We start from the raw sequence: 22,254 nt of genomic DNA, 5'->3' as shown, positions 1-22,254 counted from the left end.
TTTTATATTTCTGATTAGGGGATTGCTTTGGATATTTTTTATTAAAGCAAAATACAGTTTCCGTTTTGGTAAGGGCCGCTAAAAATCTCTGAATGGCTATTGTTTGTCAAGACCACTATCTGAAGGATCTTTCTTTTTCATGAACATGCTACTGATACAGATACTGATAAATGATTAACGTTTTATTGACGCATTACCGGAACTAGTGCATCCTGTGACCCAAGAGAAACGCTTTGTAGCTGCCTAAAAGACACAGTGACTATGGAGAATTGTTTTGGGATTGGAATTCTGAGTTCGTTCTGACTCGTTTTCTAATATTTTTTTTGAAATATTCTTGAGTTTAATTTTACAGATGAAGAATTACCATAAGTACTATAGCAGAGAGATGCGAATTCGAAATTATGTATGAAATTGAGTGATGCGTCATTTGTTGCCATTCAAAATGTTTTTTTCATTTCCGTATTTTTATCTGCACGTATTTGCTGAAGCTCTACTTCTTATCGATATCGTCCAACTGTTATATCATCCCTTATTTATTTTACGCATATGATGTAATATTCTTTTGGTGTGAACGAATCGTTAAAATCTAGTATTGTACTATTTGTAAACATATGCTATATTTACTTCCAAGATATTACAATTTGTAAGCGAATCTAATTAAGATCATATTGATTATAATACAATGGGAATTCCTAGATTCAAAGTTTTAGACGTAACATTTTTGTTTTGTATGTTATTTTCCGTTAGTGCATCAACCACGAATACGATACGAGCTTATATATGATGTATTTCTCCATACATAAAAATTTTCTACTAGGAGTAATTATTCATAATTATAAATGGGAATGTTCAATTGACTTTTTATTTGTGAACCGAAATCTTTAGTAGTGATAGTAGATATATAAAGTGATAGTAGAATAGATAAAAGTACCTTTGCTCAAGTAAGTACAAAGTAACATATTTCTATTATCCTGTATTTTTTTTTCTTACTGAACAAACATTGTTGCATTCTACACTTGCATAAATTATATTTCAGACAGGAAAATTGTTAAATATGCCTTTTAAATTTTCTATAAAAGTTCTCATTTCTTTCATTCAAAGGTGAAAAAATATTTTTATTAAATTGCAATTTAAAGATACTCCACGTTAAGCTTATTAAGTATTAAATAGCAATTTTAGCTGTTTTATTTTTGCTTATAGCAGTATAAAGGGATTGAATTTAATGGAAAGATGTTGAAAATACCATTATCAGTTTTATGCTATTTTTGATTATTCTTTTTCAGAATTAAAACCATTCTTTGAAATTCTGGCTTTTCTTTTAATTATCTTTTAACACCCTTTGTGAAATGTGGATCATAATATATATATACATATATCTTGACTGTTCCAAACAAAGCATGAAAAAAATTATAATATCCTTCTCCAGTAAGAAAAGTGGTATTGAACACATATTCTAAATTATGAAGAAGTAATATTGTTTCTGATCTCAGATAAATATAAACATAAATAATTGAATATTAATTTTTTTTTGAATAGAAAAGCAGAGATTTGAGTTGTAAATGTGCATGACCTACTTATCAAGACTCAGGGTGGTTTTTATTAGAAGAAGATGTTTCCCATTATTATTTTTGCATTTTAAACTTTTAATATTAAACTGACTATGAAAACTAAAATTTTTATTTATTCTGCATTAATGTAATATTTTAAAAGTAATAAACTATGTGTATTAAAATAGAATCTGAGTAACTTGCAAAAGACATTATTACACTATATATATATATCACTATGTATAATTTAAATAAAATGTTTATTGAAATAGATTTTGTGATTCAGTTTTAGTCTGAGTAATTTATAATTATATAATTATATATATATATATATATATATATATATATATATATAATTTGTTTTGTAAAATGCTCTGGATAGTTTTGTTAACTTTAAAGCTTGAATAATTATTTTTTGCATTTTTTAATCTTATTTATTAAAAATTTTGAAAAATTGATAATAATAATTAGGTTCTTTCCTCTGATTTCCTGCTTACTACTTAGAAAATAATAATCACTGATTATTATTTTTTAAACAATGCTATGTATACATATGTTATGTATAAGATCATATGCTTTTTATTGCTATTATCTGTAGTTATGAAGTAAAAGATAATAAAAAATAAATGAACTAAAGCTAGTTTAGAAAAATAAATGTTATGTATTATTATCATTAATTCTATAATCACAAGAAGCTACTTTTTTCCATTTCATAATATATGAATAGGACATAAGAAGACTCCTTTACATATATGACTTATATACAAGCTTTTTTATTTACAGAATCATTTTATTCATATTTTTACTTTTTTAATATAAAATTTTTTAAAGTAGGAAATAATGGCTAATTGTAGAAGTTTAAAAATATTTCAATTAAATGAAGTACCTAAAATAATTGCACCTATGTATTGAGTTCTTTAGAATTATATTTAAAAGAAAGTTGTGTGGAAAAGGATGGCAATTTCTTGGATATGTTTCATAAAGATTTTCTTTTTCTCTCATCCATTCTGTTTCAGAATATATGTGTGTATATATTTGTCCTCTCTTTAACCAGTTTCAATTTGATGTCTTCAGAATTTTGCATGAAAGTTGTAATAAAAAAAATTGAATAATAATATATGCATCATTGCATTTCACCTAAAAAGATAAACTATGTAGATTCATTTATTATTTCAATGAAAATCTCCAATCTTACTAAGTTATTTTTACTGTTTTCTTTAATTAGTGAGCATTTTTTGTGTTATGCAATGTGTTAATACATATAGACATTGAATGCGTTAAACCAGTATCTAAATTTTGAAAAGTAAAGTTAAAAAGTATTTGGGCTCTTGCATGCAATGTTTAGGAGAATAAATATTGCAACTACAAGTAGTAAAAAAAAAAAAAAAAAAAAAAAAAAAAACCCCTCAAATGATGTTGTAATAAAATATTCATAAAATATGTGCAATTGCTATTTCTAATGCAGGATAAGATTACATAACATACTAAAAAACCATTAATTGTAATTGCATTTATTGAAATGAATATATTTAATGAAATATATGAACTGTTTTTGATGCTGTCTGTCAGCATAATAATAGTCAAAATGCATACCAAGTATGACAACTTTATAGTTGTGAAACATGCCAAGAATAATGAAGGTAAACTTAAAACCACTTTACTTTCTCATATACTATGTATGTAAAGGAAAAGGTTTGTAATCAGCAGGAAATACGATTTCAAGATTTTTAAGCATCTTCAAATTTTAGATCCCTTCAAATCAGGAGAAAAAAAAAGAGATGTATGGCTTGTTTCTATATGCAAGAACTTGAAAGACCAGTGAATTAGACTGATCTTATTGGGTCATTTGGCATGAAAACATTATATAAACCTTGATAGAATTTCTTCCTGAAATTATTAAGGAGATCAAATCTTAACTTGTATGTATGAATATATAAATATGATTTGTTAAAAACATTATTAGTTAGATGAATGAATTACAGCTTATGATTCTTATATCAAAATTGTTAATATGCATCGGATTTAAACTAATTTTGTGAAAAATAAAAAATATTTTTTCAGTAAATATATATTTATTTACGTAATATGGTGAAGACAAAAATTTTGCCATGTAGATATTGGTTTTAATAATAAGTAATTTACTCCTAGGAAAATTATTATATATATATATTTGCTTGCATACTTTCATTCACATTCAACAAAAATTTTACATGCATTTTTATATTATACATTCATATTTTTATAATTATTCTGTTTTGCAAAAGTATTAGGTTTTGCTTATTATAGTGGTCCTTGACTTATTGGATGATCTTAAGATTATACTAAGATTGAAATTATAAACTTTATTATGTTTTGGAAATATATCTCAATTGCTTTGCTGTTGAATCTTGGAGGTGCTTATAAGAAAGAAGTATCAAATATTAAAGAAATTTATTTCTATTGTTACACTGTAATTAATAACAAAGAACAATTTCCAAAATTTTTAAAACCAGGGAAATAACATAGAAATTGCTATGATATCGTTAAATAGATGTGTGCGTGTGTGTGTTTTAGTTTGAAATGGCTTAAATATTTTTTTTTGTTCTTTGAAAATTCAGAAGTTAGTCCTGAAAAAAATTTAAAAAACAACCTTAATTTTAGAATATTTTTATCAGTGTTTATAAAGAATTTTTCTATTGCATAACAATAAATTCAAAGGTCTTTTGAAAGTATGTTTAAAAATCTGTTTTTTAGTATGTTTTTGTAAAATAAATGAGGAATTCAAGCGTAGAACACCTGATTTATTTATTATTAACTGTTGATTTCAAGCCAATATTATTTTTGACCACTATTGTTGTCATACTAATGGAAAAGCACTTTAGTTTTATGTATACTTTACTTTAATTACAGTTTGTATTTGTAGAAAGTTAAATATATATTTACTAATTTCAGAATTCTGTTTTACTACTTAAAATTAGACCTGGCTTGCTACTATTGTGAGCTTTCATCTTATGTTGATAATGGCTGAACAAAGGCATGATGTATCTACACCTTGTCTTGCTACAGCTGTTTTAAGCCCTACAGCATCTTCCTCCAAAGCTGGAAAGTACGTACCATTTTGCTGCATAACTTGTATTACATATTGCATATTTTTCATTAATTATGTTTTCCTTGTTTACAGATAGTTTTGAATTCCTTAAGATTGAAAAAAAAAAATAATAATAAAAAAAGCTGCCTTAAAATGCATTTTAATTTGCCTATTATAAAGTAAAGTTTTTAAATTTTTTCCCCTTAATTTTAGTCATTGGTATTAATAATAAATTTTATTATCTTGCAATTAATTTTCCCTTATTCATAATTATATGGCCTTACTTATATGGAATCAAAATTTAATTAATCTATGAAAATATAATATTATGTCACTGAGAATACATAAATGTGCAAAATTTTAAAGATTGCTACTTGTCAAGAAATAAGTGAAATATGGATAATAGAATTCCATTTTTGTAAATATGAAATAAGTCAATTTAAATAAAAAGTGAATAATGAGAAGTAAGTACTTATTATACATTGGAGCATGGATAATTCAGATTTGATGTGTCTATAATAAAAGTTAGAAATTTTAAAAAATTTGAATTAAAAAAAATGGATCTGAAAAGGAGATACAATAAGAAGAAAGGAACAATTTTTAAGTTAAAAAGGGCTGTAAAGTATTATTTTTAATAGCTTTTACGAATAAGGCTTTTCAAATAAATAAACTGTAAATATTAACAAAAGTAGTGATTATTTATAATTTTTAAAAATTTATATTTTTCAAATAAGTAATTTTAATAAGTGTGTGTATTTGTCGGTATCAAATTAGACTGAAAGTATCGAAACGCATTACTTTATTCTTCTCAAAACCTAACTAACTATTTACAGCTGTTGCCAACTGCGCAACAGAAATATTTGATATAGTCTCTTTTCCTACATCCTCCCCACCCTGGTCAAACATCCTCCCCACCCTGGTCAACTTCAAGGGTGATGACCAGAGATACCGGGCGGGTTACCCCTCGACCATTAACCCTCAATTCACAGGATCTTATCTTCCCATTACGTCCCTGGCGTAGGTCCATCACTCTGGCCTTCTTCCTCATGTGCCATGGTCGGGTGTCTTCTTGCAGGAGCACGATATTGCCTACTCGGATGTTAACGAGATTGTCCTGGTTACGAACTTGATGAAAAGGTCGCAGTTGAAGTAAATATTCCTTCTACCATTTTTTCCAAAAACAGTCAAGTAAGTCCTGCTGCAGCTTGTAGATTCTCTTAAGCCTTGTCTCATTGTCCAGGCTGGATGGAATAGCCACTAGCTTTCGTCCTTTTAAGAAATGAGCTGGTGTTATGGCTTTGGAGCTGTTGTCTTTTCCCTCTTCGTAGACTAAAGGTTGAAAATGGCTTCTACTCCAACAAGGACAGTTGTCAGACTCTCTTCGTCTAAAAGTGCTCATCCAAGTACCTTTCGCAGACATTGTTTGATAATTCCTATCAGGCGTTTCCACCAGGCTCCCCACCAAACCGCTTGTGGGGCGATAAATTTCCAAGTTCTACCATTTTGGGCATAATATTGTTGAGTCTTAGCTGATGACAAACCTTGCATAACAGGACCAGTTGCTCATTTGTTGCATAAAAAGTAGTAGCATTGTTAGTATAGATTGTGTGTGGCAGTCCTCTATGTCCAACAAATTGTTGAAGAGCTAGAAGAAATTTGACAATGGTAAGATCTGACATGAGTTCAATGTGTAATGCATGTGTTATTGCACAAGTAAATAGGCTGTGTCTCTAGATGTCAAACTGCTCATATTCGCAGGTCCAGCAAAATCAATTCCTGTGGTAGTAAATGGAGCAGACGGCAGAACTCTTTTAGAAGGCAGAGGAGCTTCAATTTGTTTTTCACATTTCACCTTGGACAGCTTGCAAAACAGGCATTTGTGAAGAACCTGCTTTATAGTTTGACATCCTTTTAGTATCCAAAAGGTAGAGCGTAACTCGGAGAGGACTATACATACACCTAAATGATGGAGACATATGCAGGTATTCTGGATCAAAAGATGCACAAAGAGGTGGTTTCCATCAAGTAATAAAGTGTGTTGGGTATCAGAAGGAATGTCAGAAAATTGAAGTCTTCCTCCAAGGCACAAGTAGCTATTTTTGAGAAAGAGATTGAAATTGGAAATTTTTCATTTTGTTGGCAAGGGGCGTCCACCTTTTAAGGTATCTATTTCAGCCGGGAAGCATTGATACTGTGCAGTTTGGATGCAATATTATTCCTTGGCTTTTTCTATTTCGTTACAATTCAATTCATGAGTAATATGCGGCTGAGACTTGCAGTTTCAGGCAACCACACGAAGAAGTTTTGTGTAAGAACTATAACAAGATATATCTACAATGGGTTCTAAAGTTGCAACATAGAAAAATTGAAACTCCGTTTTTTGTAATTCCACTTCTACTAACTGCTGTGTATGTGATGACAAATCGTTGGTAGGCCAAATTTCCGGATTCTGTGTCAGCCGTGCCACCAAGCAGATAGTTGTGATGGGAAATATCACAAGTTAGATGATCCGCAGGATTGTCTGTACCAGGGCAGTAGTGGCATTGTGCTGGAGTAGTGTATTGAAGAATTTCTGTTGTTCTGTTCTAAACAAATTTTTTCCAACAGTTGTGATCTCCCTTTATGCAGCTTAGAGCTACAGTAGAATCACTCCATAGTATGACTGTGTAAGAATTCATGTTCGTTTTCTGAAAAGTATTGAAGTAAGCAAGCTCCTAGTAGTGCGACTAGCAATTCAAGTCGTGGAAAAATGATCTTTTTGACTGGAGCCAATTTATTTTGACTACAAATGAGATTGACCTCTGTAGAATTACCGACTATGTGACGAGCGTACAAACGAACACCATATGCACGGACAGAAGCATCGCAAAACACATGTATGATAACAGCATGTAAAGGACCAATCCATCTTGGGATGTGTATATCATTCAGACATTGTAACTCATTTAGCCACCTGTGCCACTGTTGTGCTACAGCTGGCAGTAATATTCCACTGAATACCACTAAGCCATGTATCTTGGAATAATATCTTCACAATAACTGCAACTGGAGCGAATGGGGCTAGAGGATCGTAAAACTTTGAAATTAACTTCAGTAGTAAAACGCTTTGTTACTAGTTCTTTAGATGCTTAAACAATCTTTTCCTGCACATCAAGTCCAAAAACATCTGTCAATATCCAATTTAACCCCTAAGACCTGCGTAATATTTTTAAGTGGAACGTTTTCTTGTTTCCACATCCCTTGCAAAATCTTAGAATTTGTAGTCCATTTGGATAATAGTAAGCTAATATGTGATGTAAGTTGATGCATTTTTTTTTATATAGAATTGTAGCTTCAGTATCTGTAGATGTTTCCATGACAAAATCATCCATATAGATGTTTTTCTTAATATGTTTAGTTGCAGTAGGATACGGTTGCTTGTACATTGTAGCCAATTCACAAAGAGAAGCTGATAATAAAAATGAGCTTGAAGTGAGTCCGAAGGGAAGACACGTGAATCGGTAAATTACAATTTCATCTTCTATGCAGAGTTTTCCATCAGGACTATATGTTGTCTTGTAGCTTCAGTATCTGTAGATGTTTCCATGACAAAATCATTGCCAAAGAAATTGTGTTGCGTCTCTGTCTTCGTCTGATAGTATCAGTTGTAAAAATGCTTGACTTCCATCACAAGTAACTGCTATTTTTGAATGGCGAAATCTCAGTAACGTAGCCATGATATCGGGAAGTAGATTTGGTCCGATTTCAAGAGCATCATTTAAAGATGGATTACCTGGAGATCGGGAAGATGCGTCGAAAACTATGCGACACTCGGTTTCTTCATTTGCAATTTTCTTTACTGCATGATGGGGAAAGTAAAATAAACGTTCTTTATTGTGTGCTTCATGTGATACGATTTCAGCTTGTTTTTTATCAATGTAATTTTGCACATGTTCAGAATATTCTTGTTTAAAAACTGAGTCTGCGTGTAATTTTCTTGTTAAAGAATTAAAACATCGAATTGTGACTTCATAATTGTTTGATGAAAGTTGAACTTCTGGTTTCCGTGGTAATTTTACTACTCGTCTACCAATGATGATTTCTAAAGATTGATGAAAGTTTGTCAAGAGTTCAGAGTTACTGGTGCTTTTTTTTTCTATAGAATTGGTTGCATGCCAATACTTTCTAAATTCCAGAATTTGCGTACCACATCATCCAAAGCTCGAGTTGAAGTATCTACATTAATATTATGAACTGTAGTTATGAAGGAAGCTGTTGCATGTGATTGAGGTCCACTAAGTATACATCCAAAAATTGATGGTACTAAAATCAGACAATCCAACAGCTTGACTGGAAGTTCAGAATTCACGACATTCCAGTAGAAATCTGCGCCGATTAAAATCTCCATTTGGTAAGTTCGACAGTAAATCATCTAGGTCCGCAAGCTTCAGTCGTTTGTTTTTCGTGAAGCGTGAAACGTCAGTTGGTGGAGGTGGATGTGATGGATACTTGATTTTGGGAGCATTTTGAAAATTGCATCGACAAGAATGTACTGAAATAAAAATCAAATATGTGATTTTAAGCTAAGCTTGTAAAACGTAGGAGAGGAAAGGGAAACTGATTTTGCTACTTTAGAGTTAATGGTAGTGGTTACTAAATTTTTACTTTTTTTAATCCTTTTTTTTTCTTAACTATCGAATTTTGAAGTCATGATTTTTTTATGAAAGAGTGATATTTAATGAAAGAATTGAGTGTAATGTTTAAAATTATATGGTATCATTAAATTAAAAAAAAAAATTAAACTTTTAAGCTTGGTTTAGTGGTTTTTGGTTTAATCAAAAGTTTTATTTCATTTTTTGAATTTACTTTAGTGAATGCTCATATAAAAAAGGTTAATCTAAAAAATAGATCAAAATATTTTTAGAACAACAGTCATTTATATAGTTATGTATTATGCAACTTATCCATATTGATGATTCTTTTATATTATTATGATATTTAGATGGTATTTTATTATTATTATATATTATCTTATTTTACAATTGATATGCAATATGATGCATTTAAAAAAAGTGTGATGTTTGGCCGCCTTTGGCGACGTTTATGAAAACAATTGGCGAGATTCGCCACTGCCGTTGAGGGTATTTTATATATATATGATATGATATGATGAGAAGAGCTTGTGTAATGGAGGGAGAAGGAGGGTTATGCTTTTGCTTTGATTTTGAATAAATAATTTTAAGAACAGTCTTAAGTGCTGCGTTTTATTTGAGATATGTGTTTTTTTTAGAAGTAGAACACACTTGTGTCATTACAATTATTATTATGTATTATCTTATTTTAGAGTTAATATGCAATATGGTGCATTTTTTAAAAGCTTTTATTTAAAAACATTTCTAATTTAAATCTTGCCTTCCTTTCTTTCAGCAATGTGGCTCGAATTCAAAGAAATGTAGCAGAAAAGCAAAGAAGAGATAAATTAAATGGTTACATTAATGAATTAGCCAATATTGTTCCAATGATATCTAAATCAGCTAGACGTCTGGATAAAACTAGCATCTTAAGGCTTAGTGCTGCTCATCTACGAATATGCAAAAGTATGCTTCCTTTGTATTGTAATACATGTATTTTACTCTTTCAAAAATCTGTTGAATATCATTGGACTAACTTTTTTTAAGTTTTTGTTTATTGTAGTCTTAACTTTCAAATTTTATTTTACTTTTTAAAATTTTGTATTAAGTTTATTTTTGATAATATAGAATTAAAGCTCATTATTAAAACTAGAAAAGCACAAAATTTTCATATTAAATTACATGTGAAAAATCATAATTTCTAAATTTGTCTTTCATTTGAACAGAAAAAATGTAATCTCTAAACAATAGATCATGTAATTCAATGTAGTAAATTTAAACTTAAAAATTGTGAAAAGATTGTTTTAAAATAAATGATCTAGGTTACAATAATACAAACAATGTGTTTTATATTGCTTAAGGATTAATTATATATACAAGGAAGACATTAGACTGTTTATATAAGAAGCAGACAGTTACAAAGATAATTTTTTAAAAACTAGTAATTTTCTGATATTTTAGACTTTTATGTTAAAAAATTATTGATACTTCTATTCAAATAGTATTTTTTGAAATGGAATAATGATTTTTTAGATATTTTAAATTGTCTTTTGATGGTGATTATTTTATTTGATAGAATGATAGTCAATGTCAAATATTTGACAATTTTAGAAAAATTTGAAACCATATTAAATCCCATTGATATTTGTTGTATTTCACCATCTATTTTGCAATTATAAATGGTGTATTCTAAAATCTTTAAAATTAATTGCTTTTTACATATTTGAAAATTTTCTGTTTGTTTGAAAAAATTGAGCAATATTTTCAGGATTATTTTAAGCAGGACAATCAGCTGACCAAGAAATTGTAATAACCAAGAATGGGCATAGAATTTCAAGAAATGGGGTAAAATCAAGGAAACCTAAATTGCCTTAAGTTAAAGAGAAAGATTTGAATATTCCTTTCTAGAGATCTGAAAAAGATAATGGAATTAGAATGTCTGATATGTTGCAATTTTTATTTTTATTCTTAAAAATTTTCAGGAAATATGATAAATTTTTAATAATTTCTCTAAAGCTAGTAAATTATATCAAAGATGCAAAGCAAAGTGACTGACAATTGTTTGCTTTCTTTGATGGTGAATAGTTTTTTTTCACCTTAAAGTCATTAAGAAATTATTTTATTGGTAAATATGTATAAAAAATAATTCAAAATTACACACATTGATAAAAATTTTTTAAATTAAATTTTAAAATTTAGCTTTGAGATATATTTAGTCACCTCTATAATGGTTACTTGTATGCCAAATTTCATGACTGGTGAGTGTGATAGATTTGTCTGTGGCACATATATGTACACAAACACTTTCTATGGATAGTAATTAAACTTTTGTATCTATTTAACTGTTCATTAATTAAGATAATTGAAGATATGGAATATGCAAAGATCTATTTTTTAGTTGGTTTTCAGCAATCATAACTATATCAAAATTATCTACATAAAATAACTTGTTTTTCTTCTAATTTTTTTCCCTTTTTGGTAAATGATTTTTCAAATGTATTAATAGGCTGTTTCATGTATGCTTTATTTATATTAATAATTTATTTTTACCCTGCTCCAGGTTCTTTAAATGCAAATAAAATGAAGAAAACTTTTACGTGGTGTCCTAATTTTTTATCTGATGATCAGATCAGGGATATTCTTGAAGTAAGTGTGAAAATTTATTTGTTAAAATGTTAAAAAGATTTAGATAATATTTTATCAGTTTTTAATGTTAACTTAATTCTTAACTTTTTCTTTTTCTTTGCAGTCAGTTGATGGTTTTTTAATTATAACAGCTACTAATGGAAAGATATTATTTACTTCTCGTAGTGTTGAAAGATATCTGGGTCATCAAGATGTAAGTAAAACTTATTATTCTCTTTCTATAAATCAGTGTAGAAATCCTCATATTCTTTTTTATTCTGATATAAATTTCTGAAAATAGGTATGAAATATCATATTTTTGCTAATGAATATGATTAAATGCCTTAGAAGTCTTTCATCATTTGCTACTTTGGAATATCATATAGCCTTTTTACCTTTCATATGAAAGCATCTCCTCTTCTATATTCTTCGTATCTGTATTCATCTTTCTCATATTTTAGGAATAGGAGAGATAGCTTTTTATTACTCATATATATATAATATGAGTAATAAATGATATTTATGAGTAATATATATATATATATATGTGTGTGTGTGTGTATGTATGTGTACATACATACACTAGTGGTCACTCTGTGATTGAAATTTGAGCTTTTTATTACTCATATATATATAATATGAGTAATAAATGATATTTATGAGTAATATATATATATATATATGTGTGTGTGTGTATGTATGTGTACATACATACACTAGTGGTCACTCTGTGATTGAAATTTGACCATAATTCATAAAATTTTTAATTTTGAACGTTATTGATATTCTTTTGTCAAAGATTATACCTTTGTAATATTGCATGTAATTTTTTTTATTTTTGTTCTACTATGTCAGCTGTAAGCATGTACAAATATGTCATTGTGCTTTAATTTTCAGTTATTTGCAAAGTATGAATGTTAGGAATATGACATTTTGCTTGGCTAATCCATATTTAACAAAAGAATAATGTAATTTCTAAAATTTCCCTGGTTTTCTTTATTGTTATTCTGGCCAGGTTTTGCCAAGGCTACAAAGTCAATTTTTCTATATTTTTAAAATTATATAAAATTTAAATAAAATTAGTATGAAAAATGAAATAAAGAATGCATGTTATATATATATATATATATATATATATATATATATATATTGAGATAAAAAACATATTGGAGTATATTTGATAGTTTATTTATTTATAAAATTAATAAAAAAAAATAAAATATCACCTTTCATACTCGTATGAGTATTGTGATAATTGATTTTGTTTTATAAACAATAGTTTATGTATTATGTACTCAATTTTTTTAAAATTAATGTAATAGTTTCAATTATCATTCTATAAATGCAAGCAAAAAAACAAGAGCAATAGCAAAAATATTTTCATATAAAATAAAAAGTTCAGGAAACATATAATTTTTGTAATGCCAATACTAAATATGAACTAAGTCATTGAAATAAACTTGCCTGCTTGAAACAGTGAGTAAAAGTAGTCTTTACTCCGACATAATGTTTAGCTTATCATGTAAGGCACAGTAATTTTGGCAAGCCCATTCACCGATTCTAGCACCCCTGTTTTCCTTACAGAGAAGGGGGGGGGGCGAGATGATGAGGGTGATCAGTCTAAAACTGAAGAGTGAGTTCGGTCTGAAACCTAAGAGAATGGTGCTCTGTTAAGAGATTGTGTTTCTTTTTGTATTTTTATGTTTTACTTTTGTGCTGTGTCCCGTATCAATATCTGAATAAAAATGTTGGACTAAATTTTGGAGTGATCACTGTCTGTACCACTCACATTAAAGAAATCCCACACAAAAAGGGTTTTTTACATTGGTGGCAGCTGCATGGGATGTGAGCAGAGACAAGTCAAGGAATAAGTGACCAAATAAGTAACTGGTGGTCATAGCAGAATGGTCAATGTAATCAGTGGTCACCAGACTGGAATTCTTGAATCTTCAGAGGCTGTTTCTCAAGGATTCGGTGGATATTACGATCAGAACCTGAAGAGCAAAAGGCCCTCCGAATGTTTCTACTTAGAATCGAAAGTTCTCGCATTCACCAGTGTCTTAACATTGGACTTCCAATGTTCTCCTAACTCTTCAATTGCATCCTATTTGTAATTAAAGTGGTGGTTCATCATCTTCTAATGCACGCCAGGTTTAGTATATGAGGATATGCCTGATTAAATTAAGTAAAATAATTTTGATATCTCCAGTAACAAACTGTAAGTACTGCGAACTTTTCTACAATTTGTATTTCAAGTGATTAAGAATTAAATTCTCTCAAGACGTCTCCCAATAAAAATAAATGGAAATTTTAGATGTTGAAGAAGATAAAATGTGTATTGAAATACTGTTCATCTGTTACTGTTCCGTTTTGGTTTCAAAATATTTATAAATATCTATTACTTTGATTTTTTTAATGCTAAAATTAAACTTCATTGTTTTTTAAATTAAATTTTCATTGTATACTCATGGTTTGTCAATATTTTTTGTATAATTAATATGTCTGTTATTTTAATAAAAACAAAATAAAGTCAGACAACATCTGAATTCATTCTGTCTTGAGCTGGCGCCAATGCATTATTTTATTTTGTTTTGGTGATTAATTGCTGCATATACATTTCTGTTAACCGTTTTCTTCGTATATTTATTGCAAGTTGCAGATGTTATCAAATGGTAATTTTGAATGCATCAGCGTAGTTCTATTTAAAGTTTTAATTTTTGTTACTTCTTCTTTATGAGGTTAAGAATGCATATTTTATTTTTGGATGTATCTGTTGAAAATTCCTTTGCCTTTAGACATACATAAATCCTTCTCTTCAAATATAATATGCTCATGTTGGAATTAAAAATAAAGTATGTGATACGAACCTTTTTTTTTTATTTTGTTAAAAAAAAAGCCTGGTTATACATAATTTAGATGTATTTTTTTCTTTCGAACTATATATATATATATATATATATTGTTACGAATCTGTAATGCTGCTTCTCAGCATAGTTGGTTTAATCATCAGAAAGACTGTTTACAGTCATCTGTATTGGACGGAGACCGGGTGTCGCGTCGGAGGTCCCAGAGCTTGGCGACGAATTTGGCGACTTTGACGCCAAAATAGATTATACCCGAAACATCGAGAATTTTCCCGATCCGTCCATTAGGAACCGAGATACGCCTCGAACGTTCCTGATTGGTTGAGAGGCTTCTAGCCCCGCCTCCTGAGACCTATAAAAGGAGGCATCCTGCAGCTGCCGTAGAGTCGTCGTGAATTGAGTTGCAGAGTAGTCGGAATCGACGGTGGAGAACAAATCTTCCAGAGATTAGCAGAGCAGCGACGGAGTCAAGCTAGTGCTGAACTAAGCTGTGCTCTACTGTCTGCAGTAGAGTCTTGTTGTGTCCTGCTGTGTGCACCTCTCGCGGCTGAAGATAATTGTCTTCTCTATGCTGTATATAGTTGTCGTCTTTGTGCTGTCCTGTGTGTCTTCGTGTAAATAAACGTCGTTGTTTTTTTTCTACTGCCGCCTGCTGATTGAGCGTTCTCCATACCATATAACTTCCACTATCCAAACGAACCCGGAAATTTCGTAACAATATATATATTATTTCTTTTGCAATCATATTATTTCTTTCAAGTATTATATCTAATTTGCATTTGAATTATTGTAAGGCAATTTGGCATTAGGTTTAGCTTGGAAAAATGTCTTTCTTAAATAAAAGTAAAAAGGCAGACTTAATCTGTTTAGCACACAATTTTGGTAAGTCACCAGATGGAACCATTTCTAAAGTAGCTCTGAAAGAATTAATTTTAGCTAGTAAGCATTATAAAGAGGAAGAGGCAAAAGAATATTTAGAGGTTATTGTAGCTGAAAGGTTAGCACAGAGCAAAAACTTGAAAAGGAAAAAGAAAGACAAGAAAGGGAAAATTTGCACTCGAAAAACTTCGGGTAGAAGTAGAATTGTCCAAGAACTATCAGAATTTGGTTCAAAATAATGATCAAGCCGTGCATGTAAAATCATTAGATGAAATAGTTAAGATGGTTAGACTTTTAACAGTTAAAGCTCCTTGTAGGTCAGATGGATGGGACTATTTTTTTTTTTTCAAGTTTAGTAAAGATATTTGTAAATGAAAATGTTAGTGATGAATTTAAATCAAAAGTGTTGCTTTGTTTATTAGGTGATAAATTATCTAATTTGTAATTAATATAGAAGAAGGGGAATTAAAACGTTATGAATCTTTGAAGAAAATAGTATTACAGGAATATGAACCTTCTCCAAAATTGTGTTTAGAAAATTTTTGCAAAGCGAAACGTATCTACGATGAAACATTTTCTCAATTTGCTTCTTGGTTAACATCAATGTGAGCATCATTATTGCAAATCAAGGGGAGCAAGTGATTTTGAGATGGTGAATCAACTCATTGTAGCAGGTAAAATGGCCCTAACATTGGATTCTGAAATGGCAACCCATATAGGTGTGTTTCAGTGTGAAAGTGGGTTTAAGCCAAAAGAATTGGGTAAGCATTGTGATGAATTCTATGCATCCAAGGATAAATCATATGATCGGTCAGTTAGAGCCAAATGGAATGATTGTGATAAAAAAGGTTTTCATGATAGTAAAACAACAGTTTAATGAGAAAAAGACAAATAGTAATTTTTACTGTAAGAAAAATTTTGAAAAATCAAAAATCACAGAAGTTAGAAAGCTAATTTGTTACACTTGTGGCTGTGATAAACATTTTAGACGAGACTGTTCGAAAATTAAGGGAGCAGACTGTAAAAAGATTAATGTAAACAATGTTTCCGCTGAGGAGGCAGAAACAGAATCAAAAGGGAAAACAGTAGCTGCTAGGGTAGATTTACTCAGTAAAATTATTTCTAGGCAGGGTATTGAAGACAAACTTTGTAAGCTGGAAAAGGCATTTATCAGTGTAGCTGGGAAACTAGCTGAAGCACTGATGGATTCTGGTACAGAAATTACAGTTGTCAAAAGGACTTAGTTCCTGAAATTTCAGTCGAAGGAACTTCTACAAATACTTGAAGGATATTTTTGGTCCAGCGGTTAAAGGTCCTTTGGTATACATTCTGTTAAGTCTTGCTATTGGTAGCCAGGTTAATGTGGTGCATCAGCAACTTTTATGTGATTTATCAGATGTTTTGGTGGAGGATGTTTTACACATGTTGTGAGGGGCCCGGAGTGAAGGAAATTCCCTGGCTCAGGACCTGAGGGATGACCTAGAAAATTTTGATGGAACCAAGGTTTCATTTGGAGATTTGCAGGAGAAAGCACAGGATAACATTATCTTTGGGAAATCTCAAGGAGAAATTACTTCATGCGGGAATGAAGTGGGAATTGTTGATACTAAGGACAAAAAAGTAACCACTGAGACAAGTAATGGAAGCATGGTGGCTGATACTTTTCGCTCTGAGCAGAAGCAGTGTGCCGAGTTAGCAATGCCTAGGAAGCATGTTAAAGAAGACAAAGGTAACTATTACGATGTAGATGGTTATTTATTTCACAGAGACAAAATACTCAGGGAGAGTATTGGGCAACTTGTAATTCCAAAGTGTAGGCAAAGTGAGGTACTGAAACTTGCTCATACCTCAGTGTTTAGTTGCCATATGGACCCTAAAAAAACTCTAGAATGAATCAAGTACTCATTCTTTTGGTAAGGTATGAGGACTGATGTCAAAAAATTTTGTGCCTCATGTAAAGAGTGTCACTTTACTCAAACAGTTAAATATACGCCTGTCATGAGACCTGAATTATGATTTCAGGTAATGAATATAGACCTTATTGGTCCAGTTGATACTCCAAATGCGAAAGGACATACTAGGAGGGACGAAGCCATGCCATTGACTGCCTCTTAGTGCAAAAGCAACATGCGAGTCTTTGTTAAGTATATTTTCTAGGACAGGTATTCCGAATGTTATTGCGTCTGATATCGACCGCTACCAAAGAATTATTCTGTGAGGTAACTAGTCTTGCTACCCCTGATGCCAACTTGCCATTTCAAGTACACTGTGAGGCATCTGATTATGGTGTAGGTTCTCGGGTCTTATACACACTTAGCTTTTGCCAGCCAAAAATTCAATGCCACTCAAAAAAGCTGGGAAAGCATTGAGAAAGAGGCTTGGGCAGTTGTATATGGATTAAATAAATTTGATAAGTGGATTTATGATGCTAAGATGGAGATCATTTCTGATCATAATTGTAGTGATTGGATTTTGAAGCGTTAGGAAATAAACGTTCATAGATGGCGCTAGACCACTAGCGCGAGTGTAATTAAAAGAGTGATGTCATTCGAGTGTTTGCTCTTGGAGGAGAAGGAGTTACTGAGCAGAGTAACTCGAACGAATCTGAAATAAATCTGTTAAGTTTTCTATTTGCCTATTTATTGAAAGCACTCACGAACCAGCCACGACATTTGGCGCAGTCGACCAGATTGAGAATCGAGTGCTATTTTTGACGAACTTGAAATCAAACTTTATTCGATAAAGGTGTGCTTTCGGTATCGATATGGCCTTCCTAGGCAGTGCGAAAAATTAAGATTTGAAGTTGTTGGCGGAAGAGCTGGGTGAAACTGTTTCATTAGAGATGAAAATTGTGGACTTAAAAAAATTAATTACTGGAAGTGAAAATTACGAGGAAGAGTTAGTGAAGAAACAAATGATAGTTATCATAGAGGATAGAAAAGAGAGAGAAGATCAAAAACGAAAGCAAGAAGAACGAGAATTTGAAGAAAGAAAAATGAAAGAAGAGTGGGAATTGCAGGAGAAAAAGGCACAAGAAGAACGAGAATTCGAACTTGAGAAACTGAAGCTGCAATATTCCAGTGTACCCGTGGATGTCGAATTACCAACTCCCAAGATAGAACTCAGGCACGTGATGCAAAAATTCGATGAAAAGAACAGTGATATCAGTTTATATTTGCTGTTGTTCGAGAGACAAGCCGAATGGGCTCAAATAAAACGAGAAGATTACGTGTCGCATCTATTAGGATTATTGCCAACGGATATAACCCAACTCATCGCTCGAGAGCCAATCGAGAAAGTTAAGGACTATGACCACATCAAGAGTTTATTAGTGAAACGATTTAAACTCAGCCCGGAAAAATTCAGGCAAAAGTTTATGACTCATTTTTAAAAACCGGAGACTACCTGGTGCGATTTTACTTACGAACTTAAAAATTATTTTGAGCAATGGATTCAAGGATTGGAAATAACTACTTTTGAAAGTTTGTCGGGTTTAATCATAACAGAACAGATGAAGCGAAAAGTACCTACGGATATTAAAGAACATTTTATTGATGTTTGGTCACAATTCACAAATCCAAACGAAACTGCAAGCAAATTAGATGATTATGAAAATGTGCGATCAAACAATATGAGGAAAAAGAAAGAACTGTATCAAGAGAATAACTTTTCTAAATATCAAACCTACGACGAAAGAGAAGAGAGACATTTTTTGGAACGGAAATATGTACCCCCGCATCAACAAGAATTCAGAAACAAAAACTTTCATAAAAACGAAACTACAAATTCAAGAAAAGTAACAAGAGACTGTTACGTTTGTGAATTGTCACATTTTGCTAGAGACTGTCCAAATAGACATAAAAAAATCGCAGTTGAGAGAATCTGCGGCAGAAAAGAAACGGGAAGACATTTTATCCGCGGAAATTCAGTCGGAATTAATTAATGGTGAAAAAAGCTTAAATATCAACCCTTTACAATACGTTGATATTTGTGTGGACAATAGAGAACTGAAAACCCTAGTTGACTCAGGTGCTATGATACCAGTTTTAAATTCTAAATATGTGTCAAGTGAACAAAAAGAAAAAGGAAAGATCATTTTAAAAAGTGCATTTGGAGAAAGGATTAACGCTATTCTTTCGAGTTTTCAAATATCATTAAAAGATAAAAACAACGAAGGATTTTCCAGGCCTATTGAGATAGTTGCAGCTGTCACGGTTAGAATTCAAGAGCAATTCATCATCCCCCCCTCTGTATTAAATTTATTGGGAGATAGCATAAACCACAGCCGCAGCCAAAACACGTCTGGAATAGACGCGCCGATGGAAGAGAGCTTTGATGAATTTATGATTTGTTGTGGAGTTAGTCAGAGCGAAGAACAACCGAGCGGAAATGAAAGCGATTCTTTGGATAAGAAAAACAAAATTAATGCGTTGAAAGAAGAACTAAGAAAATGTGATACTTTGCTGTCAGTAAGAAAAAATTTATCCCTTGGAAAAGGAAACTTTTTTATGAATGATGAATTAATATTCCACCGGGATAAAATATTAGGCGAAAAAGTGAATCAGTTGGTTTTGCCCAAAAATAAGAGACAGCAAGTTCTTAAATTAGCATCAATTTTCAATTCATGAATCAATTTTCGGATGCCATATCGGATTAAAAAAGACTAGTGAAAGAATTAAATACAGTTTTTATTGGCCAAATATGACAGATGATATCAAAAACTTTTGTAAATCCTGTAAAGAATGCCAGTTGAGGAGTCCGGAAAAAATGATTGATAAAATGCGTATTACTCCTGTTCTCCGTCCGAAATTGCCATTTGAGATAGTAAATATAGACCTAATAGGACCCATTGAACCCCCTTCTGCTCGTCGGCATAAGTATGTATTATGTCTAATGGATCAGCATTCTCGATGGCCGGAGGCTATCCCTCTTCGTTCGTTAATGGCTAAAGCTACGTGTGATGCTTTATTGGAGATATTCATGCGGACTGGAATACCCAATGTTATTGCAAGTGATAATGGAACGAACTTTATTTCTAAGTTAACCCAGGAATTCATGAAAAGATTAGGTTGTGCTCCCAGATTTACGACGCCTAACCATCCAGCTGGGAATGGCCTTATAGAAAGATATAATAGGGTGTTCAAAAATTCACTCCATCACATTATCAGAACTGATCCGAGTAGTTGGGATAAATACATTCCGTATATGCTCTTTGCGTACAGGGAAGTTCCTAACTGTACGACGGGTGTTTCGCCTTTCAAGTTGATGTATGGAGGTGAAGCACGAGGACCTCTCAGTGTTCTAAAATCGAGCTGGTGTAGTGATATTGCCATTCCGTTAAACATGGAGAAATCAGTTGTGGATTATTTACAGGAGCAAAAAATAAACTTAGAAAGAGCTGCAGAGGAAGCATCTCTCATCGCTTCTTGTAAACAGCAGGCATATGCAGAATATTTTAACCGCCGAACCGCTTCTAAGGAATTTAAGCCAGGTGACCAAGTTTATTTATTAATACCTGATTCATCGAACAAATTGTATGCCCGTTGGACTGGTCCTGGAGAAGTTATCGAGCATTGCCCTCCACATTCATATAAAGTAAAACTTAGCGATGGAAAAATTCGGCATTGTCATGCGAATAAAATTCGGAAATACTATCCAAGAATTAATGCTGTAGGCATGATCTTTGAAGATGATGCAGACTTTGGAGAAGTTTATTCATCCCCCCAGTTATAAAAATGTATGTTACTGGAAAGAGATATTTGATCAAGTGGATTTGCGACATCTTTCTGAGGAAGTGAAATGTCAAATCTTGAACTTATTGCGGAATCATCATTCAATATTTACCGGACAAGTTAGAGTTGCAAAGGTTGGTCATCACAAGATAAAATTAGAGGACGATAAAGAAAGGAAAAAACCTTACGTGTACAGGATTCCTGAAGCGTTGAAACCTCAAATAGACTCCCAAATCGAAGAACTCCTAAAGCTAGATCTAATTGAAGAGAGCTCAGCTGACATTGCTTATCCTATAGTTTGTGTAAACAAGAAGGATGGATCTATCAGGATGTGCGTGGATTATCGAGCTTTGAATGCAGTGACTAAAACCGACGATTTCCCCATGGAAGACGCAAAGGAATTAATATATTCCATAGGACAGGCAAATGTGATTAGTGTGTTAGATCTTTTGAAGGGGTACTATTCGCTTCCCATGGAAGAAGATTCGCCGGATTATACATTTTTTAAGACCCATAGAGCACAATATCGTTTTAAGGTAATGCCTTTTGGACTGAAAAATGCAGCTGCTACTTTTCAAAGGGAAATGAACAAAGCATTGTCGCCATACAGAGAATTTTGCCGTGCTTATATTGATGTCATTGCTATATTCTCCAATGATATTCCCTCTCACTTGAAACATCTTCATTTGGTGCTGGATAGATTGAAAGAGCTGCAATTCACTGTTAATCTTTCAAAGTGTGCTTTTGCGAAATCTGAAATTTCATACCTGGGACATATAATTGGCTCAGGAAAGTATCAAGCTGATCCAGCTAAGTTGGAAACGATCTCTCGTTTGCCCGTACCTGAAACCAAGAAACAACTACGTAGTGCTCTTGGCTTGTTCAACTATTATCGTGATTATATTGCGAATTTTGCCGAGATTGCCTTTC

General features: G+C 31.7%; 1 protein-coding gene across 3 annotated transcripts in view; it reads left to right on the top strand.

Moving 5' to 3' along the window:
* Nucleotides 1-517: 517 nt before the first annotated feature.
* Nucleotides 518-22,254, top strand: part of LOC129987934 (circadian locomoter output cycles protein kaput-like) — a 38,407-nt gene continuing 16,670 nt past the window's right edge. For 2 of the 3 annotated variants that reach the window (XM_056095939.1, XM_056095941.1), the window contains exons 1-5: nucleotides 518-941; nucleotides 4,479-4,632; nucleotides 10,021-10,190; nucleotides 11,785-11,870; nucleotides 11,974-12,063. In XM_056095939.1, the coding sequence (XP_055951914.1) occupies nucleotides 4,538-4,632; nucleotides 10,021-10,190; nucleotides 11,785-11,870; nucleotides 11,974-12,063 (441 nt within the window). In that variant the 5' untranslated portion in view covers nucleotides 518-941; nucleotides 4,479-4,537. The remainder of the gene's footprint in view (nucleotides 942-4,478; nucleotides 4,633-10,020; nucleotides 10,191-11,784; nucleotides 11,871-11,973; nucleotides 12,064-22,254) is intronic. The other variant, XM_056095940.1, reaches the window with a different exon arrangement.

This window comes from Argiope bruennichi, chromosome 10 (genome assembly GCF_947563725.1).
Source record: "Argiope bruennichi chromosome 10, qqArgBrue1.1, whole genome shotgun sequence".
In the NCBI taxonomy this organism is placed as follows: domain Eukaryota; kingdom Metazoa; phylum Arthropoda; class Arachnida; order Araneae; family Araneidae; genus Argiope; species Argiope bruennichi.
The sequence above is the reverse complement of the archived record's forward strand: the minus strand, read 5'-3'. Positions and strand labels throughout refer to the sequence as shown.